We start from the raw sequence: 20,489 nt of genomic DNA, 5'->3' as shown, positions 1-20,489 counted from the left end.
TCTAAGGGCATGCTAGCACCCCATCTCGCAATTAGAGGCAGAGAAGCTGGCTGACAGCTGCAGCAGTCAAAGAGACAACGGCCCTCATATATTGAAACATACAGAGGCACTCTTTCCAGAAAACTGGACTATATCTGACTATTCGGTGAGGGGGGAGCCTCGATGCCCAAAAGCAACCCATGCTGTCCCCACGCCAGCCTCCAGCTCCCACCATCTGTGCATCCCGGCAGCCCCAGGAGCCAGCAGCTGCTGCCCCACGCCACTGAAAGCTGCTCTGTCCTGGGCTCCTGCACCACTTCTGCCAAAGTGTGTGCTGCCGGCTGAGGAGGAGGAGAAGGAGGAGGAGGCTGAAGCAGAGCTGAGCTGGGAGGTAGGTAGTGCTTGCAGGCATGGGAATTTGTTTTACCTACCCAGCATTGAGGAAAACTTGCCCAAACCCTGGCAGTTTACTACAAGGGGACTGACTAGTGGCTGTATTTTGTCTTTAGGACAGCCTGTCCTTTTCCTTCTCATGCTCACCTGTTGCTTTTTGGACTCCGTGAAGCCCAATTGCCACTGCATGTCTTCTCCTCGTATTTGCACTGTCTTGGAAGTGGCTATGCTGAAAGTTGGTCGCTCCTTCCCCCCCGGCCGATCCCTGTATTTTTGCACCCATGGCTCTGGGTGACAGTGACCTGGCGCATCTGTCAGCCCTGCGGCACTGCTCACCTTTGGTAATCCTGTCACTAGCACCTGCGCCAGAGATGAGAAAGGATTTGAAACATGGGCACGCTAGGCAGGGAACAGCATAGAGGATGTTTTCAGCTCAGGCGCTGCGTGTTCACACTTTGGTGATGGCCAAAGGGCTGATCCTTTCTCACCTGGCTGGTTCTCTGAAAACGCTTCAAATGAAACTTGAGACCTCTGTATAACCCCTGGTATCCCTGCCTGCCAGCAGAGCTGGCTGCCTTTTATGAGAGCATGATTTTCTCTCCATATGCAGCAATTCCCTCGCCAGTGCTCTTGCACCGCAGGTAAGCCCCCTCCTTTTGGCACCCCATGCACTGCGCTGCAGGCATGCAGCAGGAGCGGGATGTCAGGGCAGCAGTGGGCAGTGGCTGCCTGCCCAGCCACCTCTCTTTCCCTCTGCCTGTGGCTCAGCTCTGCACCGTGCCGCCGCATCGCTGCACAGTGAGCTGGCCACTTTGCTGACACCGCTGAAAACTTTTTGTTTACTGGACGATCAGATGCCTTTTCTTTTTGCATTAGATTGATTGTCAGACACGGCAGGCAGACCTCTCTGTTGTGCTCCTTGTAATGCGTGGTTCGGGAGGGCACAGATGTCCTGTAACAGGAGTTGTGTGAACTGTAGTTATGGCTATGTTTTGCTAGACCAGTCCCTCTGAGTCCTTTCCAGGTTCCTCAGTTAGATTTTCATTGGCTGCATGCATACCCAAAAGTCTACATGAATTTATTTCCTGAAGAGTTTCTTGGAGGACCACCAAGCACCCTTGGGATCAGCATTTTGATGACAGGTGATGAATGCTACTTCTGACATGGTTCTGTAAGACCTAAAGGCCACTTGCATGATCTTGTTGGTCACCAGCACCCTCAGACCATAGTTTAAGACCCTAGACCTAAGATATACCAAACCTCAACTTTGTATTAAAAGCATGTCTGTATGTAAGGCTTGTAGATGACTCCCAGGGCTGAATTTTTAACACAGCAAGTGATTTAATGACCCTTTTTTGTCGCAGGTTTCTAGAGAGCCTGGAGGCAAACATGTGATTTCTCTGTGCAGTCGCTTCCTCTACTTGTGCAATGGAGTAGTAAAAAGATGTGTTTTATGCAAAGCTTAACACTGAGAAGATAAATGAAATCATGTTGGGAGCACACTTGTATTGTTGAATAGAATGCCTTACTGGGAAGTACATTAAACGTTAACCTCCTGTGGTATATGTGGTCAGCTGCTGGTTCATATCTTATCTGAATACCTATTCACATTTCAAAAGGCAAAGAAAACCCCAAAACACTGTGCATCTTTTTTTTACAAAGTGATTTCACTTTGCTGCCTTGGACTGTGGATCTATTTTATTGCACTACAGTGGAGACTTTCTGGTCTAACTTTCTGGTTTTAATTTTCCAAAACTAGAATGAGATATAGTAAGAATAAATGGGGGTTGTTCTGTTCCATCTTCAGACCCATTTTACTGTTAAAAGTCTTAAGTAATCAAAAAGAAAAGCCTTATTTTTCCCAACTTACGACAATTATCCTTGGCAAAGTAAGGTGTGAAGGTTTCCCAGTGCTGACTGCTCCCGCTTGCGCTCTGGACTCTTCCTTAAGGAAAGCTCACACCGGGAAGGGTTTTCAGAATTACTGAATTTAGAGTTTTGGAATTACTGGCTTTGCATGTATTTGACAGAATAAAGATGAAGGAAGCCGATCAGCATTTGGGGCAAAAGAAGAATGAACACCTAAACCATTCATTTTTCAATACTATTTGAGATGAATTCAAGAGCTTTCTTTTTCTTCAAAGATTGCCTAAAGCATTGTGGCTCAGCTCTTGACTGCAGGATTTCTCAGATGTCCTTTGCTGTGTCCAAGAAATGCAGGCACATTGCTATTATTCTTTTCTATAAAAGCTGGTCTTGTGTTTGGTCCTGGCTAGACAGACACATTCACACCTAGCGATTTCAAAAGGTTAATGAAACTTCTGACTTTTTTACTCTTCTGCCTACAAACTTATAAGAGGGGAGGTAGGAAATATTGATGGTTCTTGGAATTATTAGAGTGTATCAGAAAAGAGTCAGCAAAAGAAATTCTGTGTGTTGTAAAAGGAAATACAGATTTTACCTATGCAGTGACAAAAGTTTATCAGTTTTGACCCACTCATTTGAAACCCACAAGAGCCCCTCTGGTACTTTCAGTACACCAGAAAAACATGAAACTGCAGTTTGGTAATGAGAAGAAAACCTTCCCCATGCATCTGCATACTGGAAAGACACTCCTCCTTTTCTTTAACCCAGCTTCTCGTTGGATCTGGTATTTTTCAGAACATTTGGGGCTGTATCTCTTACCTTCATTGAGCTGTGCATGTCCATTCCCAGCCCACAGGAGAAGAGGACAGTGTAGGCAGTGGGAGTGCAAGCTCTGCTTTACCCTGGCTAGCCTAAGGGATCCTTCTCGCTGCTAAGGCGGAGAGCAGGTATGAAGGGCTGATGCATAAAGCAAACTCCTTCCTGTCAGTGCAAGGTCAGCCATGCTGCAGCTGAAGCCACGCTCGCGGCCCCAGGCTGTGGTGGGAGGAATGCCTGTCCCCTGACCCGCTCCCCACGGCTTCACCCTATCCTGCCAGCATTATTGCTGGCAAACCTTAGCATGTCTCCCTGTAAGCAGCAGGGGCTTCATTATCTGCTCGTTTTCTCAAGCAGCGCCATGCAAGATGAGGAGAGAGTTTAAACACAGTGAGCGTTGCTCCCTGCAGGTTTTGTACCTGCGCTGCTGCCTGCAGCCTAGGGCAAGCCTAGGGTACCTGCTAAGTAGCAGCACTGACTGTCCTGCTTGCCCCTGACATGTCCAGACGACTCGCTGGGTCCACGCTAAGGTGCTGAGCGCGCGCGTGGCCGTCCCTCTCCCCCAGCAAGCTCCGGCAGGTGGGCTCAGCGTGGCTGCGCTTGTTTGCCGTGGCATGGCGTGGGTGGTGGATGTGCCCAGTGTGGACAGCAGGCTCCCTGCTGAGTCTTTGCTGTGGAAAATGAGTTCCCCAAGAGCCTTGTGCTGCAGCTCTGGAAAGAGAGCTATGCCCCTGGCTCTCCTGATCAGAAAGGTTTGAAAGCATTTTCTGATACCAGTGAAAAGCCCCCGAGTTGCAACTTCTAATCATAGCACAAAAGTCTGTGTCTCTATTCTGCATGGTCAAATCCTTTTAGCCTTACTTTCACCACTGTGACTTTGACCTGTGGGCTTCCAGCTTATGCCAGTGCAATTGCCATGCCCTTGTTGCCATGCCTTCATTGCCAGGCCTTTTGACTCACCACCTCTCGTGCAGCGGGTTGAGCTAACCATGAGGTTTTCAACACTTCTTGTATCTTGCATATTTCCTGCAAGAGGTGGCAGAAAAATCTGTTTCCTGAGATGAAGTAAGCAAAAAGAATATCTACAAAAAACAGACGAAAGGAACCTAAAAAAACGAGAAAAAGAATAAAGCTGTTCAGCAGCTTCCTGTTTACCAGCGGCTCAGATAGAGATTTATCAGCAGCATTGCTGAGCTCTCCTCACACCTTCTCTTGGACCACAGCACTGCGGGAGTTGTGTGTCACCCCAGCAAAGCCTCTCTTCACACCCCCGGCGAGAGCAGAGCCTTGGGGGAAAATGCGAAAGACAGGACAACACTGTGCAGACATCTGCTTTGAGATCGTAGCCACTGCCGTCTAGATGGGAAGTGCCAGTGGGATGGGACCATTGCCCAGATTTCACTGCGAGATGCTCTTGTGCCAAGAGCCGCCTGCCCTGGGGCATGTCGCTAAAGGCACGTGACCCCTCCGAGGGGACCCACTGCCAGTGGCAGGGTGCCGGTTTGGATCTAAGGTCCGCAAGTCACAATCCTGGTCTTAAACCACACAGGCTTCCCTGTTTTAAGAGCGTGGTTTCGAATGTCAAAACCCTTTTTTCCTTTTAAAATCTGATAAGCCTCCAGAGCGGCTTCCACAGGAGGCTCCTGTGGTGAGAGCCGAGCTGTGCTCAAGAGGCAGTCGTGGGTGCCAGTGGCCACACGGGGAATTTCCCACCACGCAGCCCCCCCCCCCGGTTCCTCGCAGGCAGCCGGCGCAGCCTGAGGCCAGCTGGGAGGCAGAAGTGGTGCAGCCATGGCAGTGTGGCCTGAGCCCTTGCAGGGGTACTGTGGCCACGGCCGGGCACCAGCCTTGCACCCAGGAGCAAGTCTGGTGGTCTGCACTGCATGCCGTGGCTCCTGGAGGGCAGAAAGTGCAAACGGGGCCAAGCCCAAATCTCGCCAGGAACCAGTCTAGCCATTTAACTGAGCAGCTAGTTGAGTGCCCTCACCCACACCTCAGCCCCATGTGGTTTATCTGCATTCCACACAGCCAAAAAGCGTTGCACAGGGTTAAGCGGTATGGCTGCGGTGGCAGGAATCCTGCCCGGTTTCTGTCCTGGAGCTCGCAGACTTCACACCTGACGGGTCAGCGAGCCCTGAGAAGAAAGCCCTGAGCCTTGGCAGGAAGGCGTGCAATGGTTTTTGGTGCTCGTTGCCTAGCTGGGCGCCGGGAGCAGAGCTGTGCTCTGGCCGGGCAGCGAGGTTGCCCCCTCTGCAGAGCGGGGCACCTGGGACTGTGTACTGCTGGGGCAGGGTGCTGGCTCTGGTGGCCCTTTGCTCCAAACCAGTATGGCCAATGCCAAGCTCTTGTGGCAAGAACTGGGCAGCCAGCCAGCACAGGATACTCTGGTGTGGAAACATCAGTTTACACCAGAGAGGGAATTGCATGCCAGTCAGTGTAATTACAGTTGCCAGAAAGCACGAGAAGGAATAAGCAGCCTGCAAGAAAATAAAAAGCATAAGAGCCGATACAGATCTGTCAAGGAGCAGCTCTGTCAAATCAGCCTCAGTTACAGCCTCGTGACAACTGGGCAAAGCAGTGGTACCCCGTACCTTGGGGCTAGCGAGCTTTCTGAGCGTATCAAACAACCTTTATGTGGGTGCACAAGTGGTCAAACTCCTGAGTGGTTGCTGCTGGACAGGAGAGCTGCCCGGAAGCGTCTTGCAGCCAGGGCTGTGCTCTGCCCTGGCACAAGCCAGCGTGCGCGTTACTGCTCTGGATGAAGGGCTGGTGCATGGTTCTACTATTTTGACACATGCCACCACCTTGGGAGGGGGTGCAGATGTAGTGGGGGACAGAATGGCTGCTCCAATGGACCCTGACAGACTGAAAAGCCTGGGCTGCAGTTCATTAAGGACGAGTGCTGGCTTCTGCACACGGGCAGGGTCAGCTGAGACCACAAACACAGGAAGGGGAAGGCAGTGCTTCTGGAGAAAAGGATCTGGGGGCCAGCATCCAGCACAAGAGAAGCATGAATCACCAGTGCTACGTGACCACAAAAGAAGACAGCCACCCCAGGCAGGTGACTCCTCCAGTCTGCTTTGCCAGGGGTGAGGCCACAGCTGGGGCTCTATGTCTAGTTTTGGGCACTGCGATGCAAAAAAGATTAAGGAAAACTGGACAGCTGCTGAAGAAGAACAGTGGCTACAATTAACATTTTAGAAAACATGACCTAAAAGAAAAAGATGATGGAATATGAGCTATTAAGATTGAAGGGAAACACGATCTTAGAGTATTTTAAGGCAACTAGAAGAAAGTAGGAATTGTTCCTCCATGGAAAAGAAAAATAACTGACTCAAATCATACCAGGAGAGTTTTAGGTTAAGTATTAAGACAAATTTGCGGGGAGTGAGTCTGGCGAAGCACTGGGATGGTTTGTAAGAAGGAGCTGAGGGGAAAGCAGAGGCTGTAGGAGCAGGCTGAACAACTGCATGGCAAGAATCACAGGGGGACATTGCCCCTACCTTCAAGACAGGGGATGGACTACATGATCTCCCCGTGTCCCATCCAGCCCTCTGTGATTTCTCTGTTCTAACTCACTCTCGCTTGCATCCTTCTCCGTTCTCCACCTTTAGGCGAAGCAGTGTCAGATGCTTATCCGAGAGGTGCCCATGCACTTGTGTACTGAAGGCATGGGACAGCAAAGGCTTAAAAACCTAAGTGCTTTAGGGTGAGAAAAAAAGCATCAGATAAAGGACAGATGGAGAAAAGTCTTATTCTCAAAGACTCCATATGCAAGAGATGTATTTTACTTTTTTCTGCCCCATGATTACTGTTGTAAAGCATGAGTGAGAAAATTCCACTCACTGCTGATGTTGTTATGAATGAGTTGCCGTGCTGGGAGTTTTGCAATGCACTGATTTCTGCTTTGGTGAAACTAAGCGATTGTGCAAGGCTGCAGCTGTCAAAGCCGTAATCCGTATGGCTTTGGTGCTGGCAGTGAAAAGCAGAGCATGGAGCAGAGTGAGCTGATCCAGACCTCACCAAGCACCTCCAGCTGCTTCTCCTGTACAAACTCAGCAAGTTTTTGGAGACTCTCTGGCTCACAGCCTTTCTTTCTCCACTGACCATCTGCTGCAGGAGAGAGCCAGAGCAATGCCAAATAGGTTTTTCGTACGCACACTTGTACATGTCTGCATACGCAAGCACTGTTACAGTAATACTACTCCACTTTGGTGGAGGGTGTCAATATTTTTGCTGACCAAGCTGAAAATAAAAATAAAAATTTCTGTCTATCAGCAAAACAGACACATCTTAGTTCTACTGGAAATTTTTCTAAGCTTTGAAGTCTGCCTGTTTTTGTAGAAGGGTTAGAAGAAGAGGTTATTTATTAAAAAAAGGTATATTTGAAAATGACACATTTAAACACGAAAAATAGCAGTGTTTTGTCTGGAACTTGTCAGAATAAAGTATTGTGACTCTTCCTCATTTTTTTTTTCCCTAATTTGCAGGGGAGGAATCCCCCCCAAACAACTTGGCACTTTCAGAGATATTTTAGTCAACCTAAATATACCTTTTTGATGACAAAAAACCCGATCACTCAAAATGTCACCAGGTCACAAAATCCCACCCACCTCTTTGTACACAGGTGTACAAATATGTCATCCCCATTAAGAAAGGGAAACGAACGATTCTGCCACATGGTGTATTTGTACCTCTACACTGGCAATGGTCTGATTAAACAATTTTGATTAAGATGATGTGGCCCTACTAAGATGGTGTGTTGACAGCTGATGCTAATAGACCCAAACATTGTGGCAATAACTGAAACAGGCAATGTTCCTCAAAAGACAGCTCCTATGTGGGGTTTCCTTCTGTACCTCCCAGGTGACCACCAGCCCTAGGCACCCAGGGCTTGGTGTACCCCTTGCCCGTACCCGCTGCCCCAAGGGAGAGGTGTGCAAGAGATTCACTGAGGGTGCTACGGCTGGGGAAGGGCACTTGCTTGTCCATGCCGGCAGCAAACACATGGGAGAGGGTTGTTGGGGCAGAGAGATAGCCAGGAGGAGGAATTTGGGGTGGGAGGTTCATCAAGGTGCTTCCTGTCACACTGCTCCCACACTGTGGAGGGTATGCTCACCCCGACCCCCCGCCTCTACCTTCACCTGCAAAGCCGAGCTGCCATCGTTTTTCTTCCCATCAACAGTGACGACTGCTGGTATTTTACAAGCCATTTTAGCTGAGCAACCCAGCATCTCTGAACATCACATACCCCCTGTTGCAATTAATCCTGGTTTTGTTTCTTCTGCTGAACTAAGTCACTTCTTCCCTCCTCTTCTAATATGTCCCTCTGAGAAGTAAAGTGAGAGCTGATTTGAGAGGAAAAGGCCTCTTTTTGACTAAGAAGCTGCTCTTATTTTGCTGTCCAGCAATTGCAGAGGAAAGTACTCTTCTCAGATAAGAGTGCCTGACTCAGCTGGTTACCATGGCTTTGAGATGGGTGGAAGCAGAGCATCACATCAAGGCAAACTTGCCCTCCACTTTCCAGCTGGGTGCTATGATAGCGAGCAGATCCAGGAAATACTTATTTTCTTCTTGGGAAATATCCTACTGGGTAGGGTATCTTACTCTGCTTTTATTCCCATCTTTTCCTAATGGCTGCTACACCAACACCAGAGCCTGTGCTGTTGTGTCAGAAAGGTGCCTCCCATGTGCCTTACCAAACAGCCAGAGCAATACCAGGGCTCACGGCTGGTGCTCCTAAGGCCAAAGCAAGTTCTTGCTGGTGGTGTCTTCTGTTGCAACCGCAGTTTCCTTTCTATGTTCAAACTCAACTCATCTAGACCTCCATAGAGGAAGGAGAGGTTCCTACAAGAGCAGGCATAGCAGTTTTGCAGCAGCTAAGCTGGCTGTCACCCCCAGGCTGAGGAGCTGCAGTGGTAGCACAGGATAAGAAAACCCTCTGGGACTAATGTCGGAGGCTGAGCTACCGTGCACGGGTCGTCTCCTGGAGCCAGTGAATATGTCTGGCTTTAGGAGCTGCAGACATGGCCATGCCGTTTGCCTCACAGCAAGATTCATTTTGGTTGTGTCATTTGCCACAGCCTTTCCATTTAACGTGGGGCTTCAGTGGAGCATCAATTCCCTGACCTTGGGGCTCAGAGTAGTTTGTGGGAGTGGAAACCTGTGTTACTCTGATGTGCTGGTCACTTTTAGGCTGACAGTGTCTTCAACTGTATGAAACATTGCATGGGTTTTTTCCCCACTGAACCAACTTTTCTGACAGAATATAAACCAGTAGAAAGTGTAACTTCAGAATGCAAATAGAAGAACCGCTGCGGTGGCGATGGCAGCAAGCGCAGCTAAAGGGGAAGCATGAATGGCGTGGTGCACCGTCTCTTAGTGTGTGACTCCCCAGCACCCGCCCGCTGCTTGGGGCCACTGCGGCTGCTGCAGGCTGACCATGACAACCACCGTCAAAACATAAGAAGACAAACCAGAAGGCTCCTCCTACAGTGACATTTTCCCTGTGTTTTTTAACTTGAGTGGTGACTGAGATGCCTGTGCACCGGCAGTTTGACCAAGGTGGTAATGCCACACACCTCTTCCCTGCTGCAGCTCACAGTCCTGGCAGGGCGGACGGAGCCTGGCACATGGCACGGCTCTTGCACCCAAACCTAAATTGGCCATAAGCTGGAGCACCGCAGATACCAACAGTCAGTTGTCTCTGTTTTGCTGTAAGGTTTTTCTTTCTCACACGAAAGCTCACAAGAGTATGAGATGTTGCTAGCGCTGGTATTAGTGTCAAGCTAAAACTCAACTGGAAGGATGCTGCAAGGCAGCAGCCAGGGCTGCTGGAGAAGGGAGCTCTAGGGTGGATTTCCGATGGGTTCTAAGCAAACACATCTGAGACCTCCCTGCCCTCCAGCTCCCACCCAGCACCTTGGCAGCACCCCCGAGGCCCCACGAGGGACTGCCTGGTGCCTGCTGTCCAGTCCCCAGCTATGAGAGCCCCCGGGTCAGGCATCCCCTTCGCACACTTAACCAAGGACCATGTTACACCAGCTGGCTTGCTCTCCTCCCACAGGAAGGCTGCTCCACAGCCCCAGCACCCCACTAGCAAACTCCCTTCAGCCCAAGGGACAACCTGTAAATACCGCTCTCATATGCCTGTGCTTTCGGTAAGGTGACACAACCCTTCTTTTCCCCTGGCCATTTCCTTACTGGGTTGTCTGTACATAGCAAACGTATCCCTTCCACAACTTTGCTTCACCAGGTTGAGCCCAGCTCTCTCACACTGCTCCTCCTGCCACCTTGCAGCCTCTCTGCACCTCTTTCCGCTTGAGTTCAGCACTTTCGAGTGCAGGTGACCTTTAACTTCTGTGTTCATTTTTTACCGCCTCTTGCTGGTTTACCACATTTTTGGCTTTGTTATCCTCTTCAGATGAACTTCAAAGGGCTGTTTGTTGGCTCAGTAGAAAAATCCCTGCTTGCCTGCATGGTCCTTGTATAACTCAGGATGAGGTGAATGCTACTCACAGACTGAAAAAAGCATTGGGAATGATACAGCTTGTTACAGCCTGGCTCATAGCTGATGGTGGAGAAAATCAGAAATGCGTACCTCCCCTCCTCCACCTGCCAGATATCCTCCTCTTAGCTTTCAAGGGAAGTTTAGCATACCTACAGCTTTCAGCACCCCACATCTGTGAATACACCAGTGGTTATTTCTCTCTACCACCCTCCAGCCCAGCAGTGCTCTGTCTGCCCACGCTCCCCTCAAATTACCTCTAGGAGAGCGAGTAGGGCTCAGCATGGGGAGAAGAACAAAATCTGCCTGCAATTCTTCCCTGTCCCCCAACCCAGGCATCTCCCATTAGTTTTCATCATCCTAATTATCATTATATTATTATTAGGCAACAGTTCCCAAGTGCACCCCGGTGCTGTGGGCCACCCCTCCATTTCACCCTCATACCTGCCGGCCAGGGACGGCGCCTTTCCAAAGCCGTATTTATCATATCCTCAACCTGTCACTGCTCCCTTCCTTTCACTGGCTTTGACAAATCACATCTTTCGTTGCCTTTAATGAATTTTCTTCCTCTGTTGAGAAAAGCTGTGTGTCAGGAACACTGACCATCCCAGAAGCAGTGCAGGCATTTTGTGAACCTTTCTGAAAGCCAGGCAGAGCCAGGGACCCGAACGTGTATGTCACTTCTCAAAACATAGCAAAGCTGCTCTTGGAAATGTTACATCAGGCTCTGTAATTCTGCTGTTTCTCTCCAAAACACTGGCATCTCCACAATTTTTTCCTCCCTCTCCTTATTACCAGGCTGTTACCTGTACACCCAGTGCAGTCCTCTCTGGTCTGCCCAAAGTACAGCAGCTATCCATCCTCCAACCACAGCAGTCACCAGGCCTGCTTACTTGTATCTTCTCTTTTTTTCACTGGAATCCAAGCTCTTTTCCTTGTCTTTAAGGTGCTCTGCATCTTCTTGCTTGCTTCAGCTTTCTCCAATGTACACAGCGTTTCCTCTGATGTTTCCCTGCTGCACTCTTCCAGCTTCATGCCTCACTTTGCCTAGCCATGCAGGATTGCGGCTGGTGAAAATACGTTTCTGGAAGACTTCCCAGTTAAAAAAATATACATTTTGAATGAATTGAAATCTTTTTGCAAAATCATAATACACACAACAGAAAATAACTCAAGGAAAAAAAAAAGATTTTTTTTTTCATTTTAGAATACATATAAACATTTTAAAATGCAGATATATTTCATTCTTTTATTGGTTTAATGTCAAACTGTTGTTTAATTTTTTTACATGTGTTAATAACTTATCAGCCAAACTAGTGCAAAATGGAAAAGGGAGCATCTTTAATTGACTGATGTTTTGATCATAAGAAGAAATAATGAAAGCTGACCTTATTGATTTCTAAACAAAACAGTAAATAAAATGGAGTTACATTATGTTGTACTGTATGTCTGTAACAGCAGGACATACAACTGACATTATTAATCATATAATTAATAAATAGAGAATAGAATAAAATAAATTTCTATTACAACAATATTCAAAAGTTAATTCTGAAAAAAAAACCCAACAAAAAAAGAGGAGCTGGTCTCTCTTATGTAGTAAGACCAACTGGGTACTTGGAGGCAGGGTGATGCTGTGGTCATTGGTAGCATTTTGAATACCTCACGGGACAGGTCTTTTCTTTCTGACTGTGCTCCTTCATTAGCACAGGTCCTTCATTAGGTTCCTTCTTTTTTTCCCTAGCCCGTTTTCTCACTTTTTTTTTTTTTTTTTTTGTCTGCCTGCAGTATTTAGCTCTTCTCTTCTTTGGGACTCTCTTTCACTATTTGTTTATGCAACAGCCAGCAAGCTGGAAAGCTACTTTGGATTGGAGCTGCTAGCTGCTACCAAGGAGCAGGTTAGTAACTTTAATAACAGTCATGCTTTGGATCTGCCACATACTTGTTTGGGGCTCTTGGGCAAATCTCTTGCATTCTCTGTGCTCCTATAAATCAGGAAAATGGTGCTTGCTGAGATTAATGGATGAAAACATACCGTTTGGCTGACTTATAAAGCACCACAGTTTACAGTATTACACAAACCAAAAATTATTTAAAGTTATTGAATAAAATAAAAAATTTCAAACCTATCCTTGTTTCAGTAATTTGTCCTTGATCATGTATCCTAAATGCACTAAAGTATACTTAAAAAAACCCCCGAGGTAGCAAAGAAACTCTGAAATATCTCCACTTGAATAAAAGCTGCTTAAAAAATGATTGCAAAAGAGGCATCAGTAGCTGTGGTACAGTAGCGTTTTGCTGAGAGAGTTAATACACTACCAGTGGGGAAAGACGTAATCAGACTGTGGTATACAAGTTGGTATTAGCTAAGGAAATGAAAAACTAAAATAATGCAACTTCGAAATTATATATCAGCTTCTGTAAAAAGTTGCAAATTTATTAGGGTGTATTCCGTGACGGAGATATCTGACCTTTTAAATTTTTCACTTAAATCAAGGGTGGCTGTGAAGAAGGAGGGTCTTGCAAATGCATTCAAAGGGGAACACCTGTTCATGTGCTACCTTTACTGTCTTCAAAAAGAGCCGTGTTTGATTTTTGTTTCACAGAACGTGTTTGTAAGCCGTCTCACCTCTTTTCCTGTTTACCACAGCTACAAAATCTTCTCTTTGCCTCAAAACCTATTCTGTAACTGGCAGTGGCCCATTTGACACCTGCATATCACCAAATCTCAGCCATCTCCACAAGCGATGGAGTAAACCTCCTGGACACTCCTGAGCCCGAGAGAGAGGACAAGGACACAGGAGAAGAAGGGGATCAGGGCCAACTGAGGAAGTAGAGGCTTCTTGCTGTCAAAGGTAAAGTCCATCCACATTTAATGTGCTACTCTTAAAAGTAATGGGCTAACTTTGGCAACCAGGGGAAAGGGACCTGCAGCAGTTATCTCTCTCTCGATACCTTCTGGAGAACTGCTTTTTCAGTTTGACTGTTTTGCCAACTGATGCGGAGAGGGGAGAAAATGGAAAATGCTGTGCCCTGGTTGGAAGCTGTCAGAGGTATTAACGGTGAAAAGACGGTCTCAAAGTCTGAAGTGGAGCATCTCCAGTGTCTGTTCAGACCAGGAAAAACACTTCTGAATTTTGCCAAAATTAGATGCACCATTATCTATAAATCTTTATGTATCTGTATCTATCTATGTATTTATATATCTATATAAATATCTATAGATATCTAAATATCTATAACACACTATTCATTATTTTTAAATTTTTTGTTACTTTTGGTTGTTGAATCTATGGACTGCTTTTAAGGGGTCCCTGACAGGCAATTAAGAAAAGCAACCCATTGCTGCAATGCTTAAAGTCACATGTGTCAGGGTCACAACATCAACAGAATTAGCAAGAAATATTTTCTACATTTATCTGTTGCTGCATGAACAGCCATTATCTAGTGACTCAACATCTTGATATTTAGGGGTTCATGCATGAAAACAAAGTTGAAATTAATAACGCAGAAGTCCTACCTACAGCTGAAAACTCAGTATAGGAAAGAATTACACTATCAACATAGATTGCAGCACTGCTTTTCTCTCGTTACTTGTTATTTCTGAACAAGGAACTCCGTTGGGTTGAGTGCAGTAGTTCTAACAGGTTCCTCAGCATTGCACATGCCAACTGACTTTGGTGGAAGCAGTCCTGGTGCCCCAAGAAATGCTGAGGCAGGTCAGTGAGGCATGAGCAGCATCCATACCTGGAGCAGAGGATGAACACTGGCTCCAGCACCCCTCTGTGCTATGCATACAGATCCTCCCATTTCCCTGCACAAGGTGGCACAGGCAGGCAAAAACGGCCGAGTTCTGATTCCTTCCTCGTCAATACAAAAATTTTCACTGTTGTCTCTCTTTTCATATACCCGAGCAGCAATTTTTAACTCAGGAGAGCATGTCCTCTACTTTTAATGAAATAATCACTGTCATTCATATTATTGCTACAGCTTAATATCAATGATTATTACAAATGATTCTTCCCTCCTGGAAACTCTGTGTCTCTGAAGCTCTTTCAAGAGGCGATCAACCTGTATGCAAGTGTAACATAGGTGCAATGCACAATAAACATGCAAATGTCTTAGCAGTGACAAGGCAAACTCCTTTGAAATAGTGTCTTTTGAAAGAACCACTACTTCTTAAATGTGAACACTTGGCAAAACAGATCCCGTTTTATAGGGGTCATGAGGTGATATCTGAAAAGAAAAAAAAAAAGAAAAAAAAAAGGTGGCTACAGCACTGACTCACTTTTGGAGAGCAGGTTATACTTAGAGCTGTCTTCATTGCAATCCTTCAGAAATGACAGAGAGGAAACATACCCCCAGATTGCTTTGGTTTTCTCTAAACTAGAAAACTGATGTTGGGCAGAACAGGCAAGAGCAATAAACTGCTCTGGTTTAGCAACAGGCACAGCCAAGCTGTTCACCAGCTAACCCAGAGGTCAGTGGCATCCTCATTGCAGCAGCCCAGAGCTCAGCACTGCAAGTGCTGCTGTGTAGCCCTGCGAGCTCCTTGCTGCTGCAGAGGTTTTTTGTATGTGATCCTGCACCCATCCATGGAAAACTAGCTTACTCCATGCCAGTATCTAGCCCTGATCAGCTCAGCTAAAAGTGTGGCTATGCTGCTGGGTGATGGCTTCTTCGGTTGAGACACTTTTATAAGGTTCTTTATGCTACAGGCAAAAAGCTTCCTCACCCCAGGGAGCACAAGAAAATCCAGATTCTTAGATCAGATGCAGGTTTTGTACCATTTTGCACCATTACGACTATTCAGGGCACAAATTTTTCCCTGTCACTGTAATGACAAGGTGCTAACTCACTGGCACTGAGGCAGCATTGGGGAAACAGAGTGCTGGTCCCAGTGCTCATACTTATGTATGTATAGGAACGACTGGCAGGCTGCAAGTGCAGGCTTTGGGTGGCACAGCTGCCCTTGTCCAGCCTGTGAGACTGAGACTGTGTTTTGCAGTCTCTCTCTGCCTGGAGGCTGACCCATGGGCTCTATGTGGCACAGAGAGGCAGAAGCCACCCTGGGAGTCCCATGCCAGGACAGCCAGCCATTTATCCCTTGCTCTTTCCTGCACAGGTGTCTGAGATGAATCCCACAAGCCAGTTCCGTGGCACAACAGAATATGACTATGGATATGATGAAAACGCTGCTCCGTGCAATGAAGGAAACAGCTTTCGCAGGTTTAAATCTCTCTTTCTGCCTATTCTTTACTGCCTTGTGTTTGTCTTCTGCCTTCTGGGAAACTCCTTGGTCCTTTGGGTTCTCCTGACCAGGAAAAGGCTGATGACAATGACCGACATCTGCCTGCTGAACCTCGCAGCCTCTGATCTCCTCTTCGTTGTGCCTCTCCCTTTCCAAGCCCACTACGCTTCAGACCAGTGGGTTTTTGGCAATGCCATGTGCAAGATAATGGCTGGCATTTATTACACAGGTTTTTATAGCAGTATTTTCTTTATAACCCTCATGAGCATAGACAGGTATATAGCAATTGTCCATGCTGTCTATGCCATGAGGATACGGACAGCCTCTTTTGGCATAATTATCAGTTTAATCCTGTGGCTGGTGGCTGGCTTGGCTTCTGTACCTAACATCATGTTCAACCAGGAGTTGGAAATCGAGCAGTCTGTGCAGTGTGTCTCCGTGTACCCCCCAGGCGACAATACCTGGAAGGTCACTTCTCAGTTTGCAGCCAATATCTTAGGCCTCTTGATTCCCCTTAGCATCCTCATTTGCTGCTACGCCCAGATACTGAAAAACCTGCAAAAATGCAAAAATCGGAACAAGATCAAGGCGATCAAGATGATTTTCATCATTGTCATTGTTTTCTTCCTCTTCTGGACTCCTTTCAACGTCGTGCTGTTCCTAGACTCCCTGCAGAGCCTGCACATCATCAATGACTGCAAGGCGAGCTACCAGATAGCCCTGGCCCTGCAGCTGACGGAAACCATCTCCTTCATCCACTGCTGCCTGAACCCCGTGATCTACGCCTTTGCCGGAGTGACGTTCAAGGCCCACCTTAAAGGTCTACTTCACTCCTGTGTCCGTGTCCTCTCCAGCCCCGTGGGGGGTGCGGGGACTGGGCAGTCATTTTCAGGGCCCACCCAGCTCTCCGGCTGCTCTGACAGCGCGGGGTTCCTGTGAGCCCACCCGCGCCGCCGCCTTCTGGTGCGAGCAGTCGGCCTTAGCTCTGACGTGGCCCCCCAGGCTGTCCCACGTGTGCAGCGTCCTCCTGGGAGGGCCAGTGTACCTGTGCCTCCTTTTGGCATACGCTGCGGACTATGGCACAGCAAGAGGCGGTGTTAGTTTCCTAAGAGCAACGGTGCTTTTCTAAGATGGTGACCCTACCAGCTTGTCACAGAATGATTTTGGACCAAGTTTTAGAGCTCTTTTAATACATTTCAGCAAGTGAGTGCTTCCTCTAGTACTTATTTTCTCCTCTGATGAAAGCATTGCTTCTGCCTCACCCCCAAATATGCTCTGCCTTGTGGGAGCTGTTCCATACCTGAACGCCTGCATCCCTGGGACAGGTGTGGGACACCCCTCCGGGAGGTGGGCAAGGGGACAGGCATGGGATTACTTCACACTGCAAAGAAGGAATCACCTCAGCCACTGTCACCGTTCCCCCTTTGCTCCAGCTCCCGGATAAAGAAGCCCCTCAGCTCAGGGTCCTGTTGCTTTGATGTGGGATGCTCCCAGGGGCTCAGCCTGGAGCTGCTGCTGCCCAAAGCAGCCTTTGGGGGTGATGCCTTCAAAACCAGCAGAGCAACGCCTCTGGGCGCCTCCCGTAGGTCACTCGTAGGGGCCCATCACTTGAAGATGTCGTCATCAAAGCAGCCTGATAGGCTGTATCACCGCCAGAGGTGTGGGACCCCCAGCTCTGTGCCCCCAGCGCTGGCTGCTAAATGTAAACACCACAAAATGGCATGTAGCACACAGGGTCCATCTCTTTTTCCATATGTCATTATTTTCTGCCATTTTCAAAATATTTTCTTTGAATAAACCTATTACCTGCACCTTTTTGTCTTGGCTTCTGGAAGTCTGTCTAATGACTCGCAAGCCTACATTAGGATAAAGAAAGAATGGTTTTGCTGATTTTTGAGCTGGTATCACATAAAATACATCTGATGGAATTGAGAGGCGCCCTGGATCTCTTCAGCAAAATAAGTCCTGCCTCCACTTTCCTGCTGAGAAGGATTTGTTCTCAAAATCCCAATAAAAATTCACAGTGAAAAAATAACATTTATGCTGAGGTAATATTACTGTAATGCAAATTTAAAGAGTTAAGCACAACAATACCTGAAACCAGGAAAAACACAGCCTCGGTATTGTCAAAGACTATTTTCTAGGGTAATAAAAAATATGCTTTCTTAGTTCTACCTTTCCTTCTGAAGATATAATTGCATTTTTTTATGCTTCCTAAAAATTTCAAAAACATTTCTAACCTCAGTGCCAAAATATTCTTGCCATTAGCTACATAGTATAGAAAATACTTCTTTCATTTATCATAGTGTAATTAACATTTCTAGGTTTTATTCCTCAATGGATGAGAAATGCCCTGCAGCTCAATTATCATATTGTTTTACTTCTCAGAAGACTTCTAGGTATTTAGAAACAAAAAGACCTCTGCTTGTGTATTTCTGTGGTTTCTTTGTACTGTGTAGGCACTTCAGTGACTGAAAAGAAACAGGGGCCAGCATCTCAGGTCAGATATCTTCCCCCTTTGGCCAGAATTTTGGAACTTGGATAAAAGTTTAAGATGTTCAGTGACATTTGCCATCATCCTACCTGTTGGTGTTTCAGATGAAAATGGAAGGGAGAAGAAACAGAAGTTATATATATGTTCTTTTTTAATTGGTATTTTGAGAAGGGAAGATGGAAATGTTTTCTGGCCAGCTCTCACACACTGACACTTTCCCAATGAGCTGTATCACTGCAGCTTAGACAGCACAAAAATTGGCAGCCAGGAGCCAAGTTTCCTGGCTGCAGGGAAGAGACACAACTGACTGGTCAAAGAGAGGGCCCCGGTCCAGTCCAGACTGCACGGGACTTACAGCACCAAGGAGCTGCCTTCACGGATATAACCTATCTGTGGAGAGTCCCCTGCACTTTTTTAGGCCTCTATATTTCAGGGAATGATCATTTCATACCTGGCAGCTTTTCTGGCAGCTTTTTTTCTGATTGAAATTGGACATGTGTGAAAGAGCAAACAATTTTCCCTGATCAGTTTGTTCTGTGAACAGTTGTGTAAAAAAGACCAAAACCAAGCAAAGACTGCTTTTAGGTAAAGACAGTATTCGAGGACTCTCTAGTTTTAAAAAACACATTTGGATCATATCTGCAATCTTGTTAGTCAGAAGAAATAATAAGGAATAAGTGATAACATCCCTAAATTCTTATTTTTCAATAACCGTTTTATTTGCCTTGCTGAATTTCAAATTTCAAAAAGACAAGATGGTCAAAAGCACTGTAATTTTTCAAAGATCATGCCCCTTCTCAGGTTGCTAAGTCATTCAAAGTGATACGCACCAGATATGCCCCAGCCATGCACAATTCCTTCCAATGCCATCATGAAATTTGGTAAGGGTGAACCTAAAAAGTCCCAATAAGAGTCTTGCATCATTAATGCAGCAATGTTTTCAGCAGTAGACAAGGATTTTCTCTGGGTTACATGAGAAGGGCCAAACTCTTCGGTTTCTATTATTGTTTTGTCATGCTCTGTGTGTGTGTAATAGCAAAATTTAGTCCAAATGATATGTGAAGCCTTAATCAAATAAGTAAAAAAGTAGGTTTTGCTGGACTCACTGCAGAGTTTCTTCTTCCTCCTCCTCGCCTTCCACTGCTGAGTTTGAAAGACTGGTATTTAAGAATCCAGAAGGGTAGATTCAAACCCCCCATCCTCTGCTCAAGCACAGTCAGTCTCTCACAGATCAAGATTGTGGATTCTTAGGACACTTTTCCTTTCAGAAGGCTCTTTTTCATCTAATGTGGCTGAAAAAAGGAATAATACAAGTAGCTATTTTGCCCCTTTTATTGTATGAACTACCAGAATAGAGACACAAACATACCCAGCATCACCCCAAGTACTCATACACAGCAGAGCTCTCAGAAGAATTGTGCTTCTTCTCTAAACATGAAATTTTATTTTTAATGTTGCAGATCCACAGGATTTTATGCTACTCTTATATGTGATGCAAAGAATCTAAGGAGACACTAAGCAATGTTAAAAAATTTTTGCATTTCTATGCACTGAAACAGTTCTGGATAGCAGTACTGTACTAGTAGGATACTATTAAGGAGCTGGCACTGCCATTTTTTCCGTTATTTTTTTTTTTTTTAGGTAGAAACTTGTCAATGACAATCTGCTTTCTTCTGCGGATGTAATATTCTCCCTGGAATAAAGCAGGTAGCAGATGCACTATTTCCTTAGTTTCAAGAGTTCTGACACAAAGTAAAATTGGTAAAAGAATTTTGCAATCTACTCATAACCAGATCAGCTAGTTTTCATGTGCTAAGATGTTGTCAGCTGCAAATACCACTGCAAAAGCACCAAGGAACATTAATGTTTGATGTCACCTGGATTTCCTGGTGCTGTGTGTAGTAATGTGAATATATATGCCAAAATATCTAGCCCAATCTTGTGCCATTAAATCAGTGCAAAGTTGATCGCTATTCTGAAAAGGATGGAATAAGGAAACTATTGCTGTTCGTAGAACAGATCTCCTAATCAGATGTTGCACTGATGTACCACTTTTCATGTTTGGTAACATTTCCCTAGCTAGTTCTAAAATGTGTTTGAGCCTGCTTGAACTTTCTAGCTATTGATTTTCATCTAACATTTTTCACAACCCTCCACTTTCCTGTTTCATGTTTCCCCGCCCT

General features: G+C 46.3%; 1 protein-coding gene across 3 annotated transcripts; it reads left to right on the top strand.

The window, feature by feature from the left end:
• Positions 1–254: 254 nt before the first annotated feature.
• On the top strand, positions 255–19,398 carry LOC142043726 (C-C chemokine receptor type 8-like). 3 transcript variants are annotated; one of them, XM_075055237.1, is made up of 5 exons: positions 255–370; positions 12,350–12,459; positions 13,212–13,416; positions 15,687–15,790; positions 15,884–19,398. In XM_075055237.1, exons 4-5 carry the CDS (start codon positions 15,696–15,698, stop codon positions 16,749–16,751), a joined length of 963 nt encoding a protein of 320 aa, XP_074911338.1. In that variant the 5' UTR covers positions 255–370; positions 12,350–12,459; positions 13,212–13,416; positions 15,687–15,695; the 3' UTR covers positions 16,752–19,398. The 3 variants fall into 3 exon arrangements, with proteins under 3 accessions (XP_074911338.1, XP_074911320.1, XP_074911329.1); XM_075055219.1 differs by having other exon boundaries at positions 15,687–19,398; XM_075055228.1 differs by lacking the exon at positions 12,350–12,459 and having other exon boundaries at positions 337–370; positions 15,687–19,398.
• Positions 19,399–20,489: the final 1,091 nt, after the last annotated feature.

This window comes from Buteo buteo, chromosome 2 (assembly GCF_964188355.1).
Source record: "Buteo buteo chromosome 2, bButBut1.hap1.1, whole genome shotgun sequence".
In the NCBI taxonomy this organism is placed as follows: domain Eukaryota; kingdom Metazoa; phylum Chordata; class Aves; order Accipitriformes; family Accipitridae; genus Buteo; species Buteo buteo.
The sequence above is the reverse complement of the archived record's forward strand: the minus strand, read 5'-3'. Positions and strand labels throughout refer to the sequence as shown.

Excerpts from the sequence above, each read along its gene's own strand:
- LOC142043726 (XM_075055219.1), top strand. The coding sequence starts at position 15,696 with ATGAATCCCACAAGCCAGTTCCGTGGCACAACAGAATATGACTATGGA.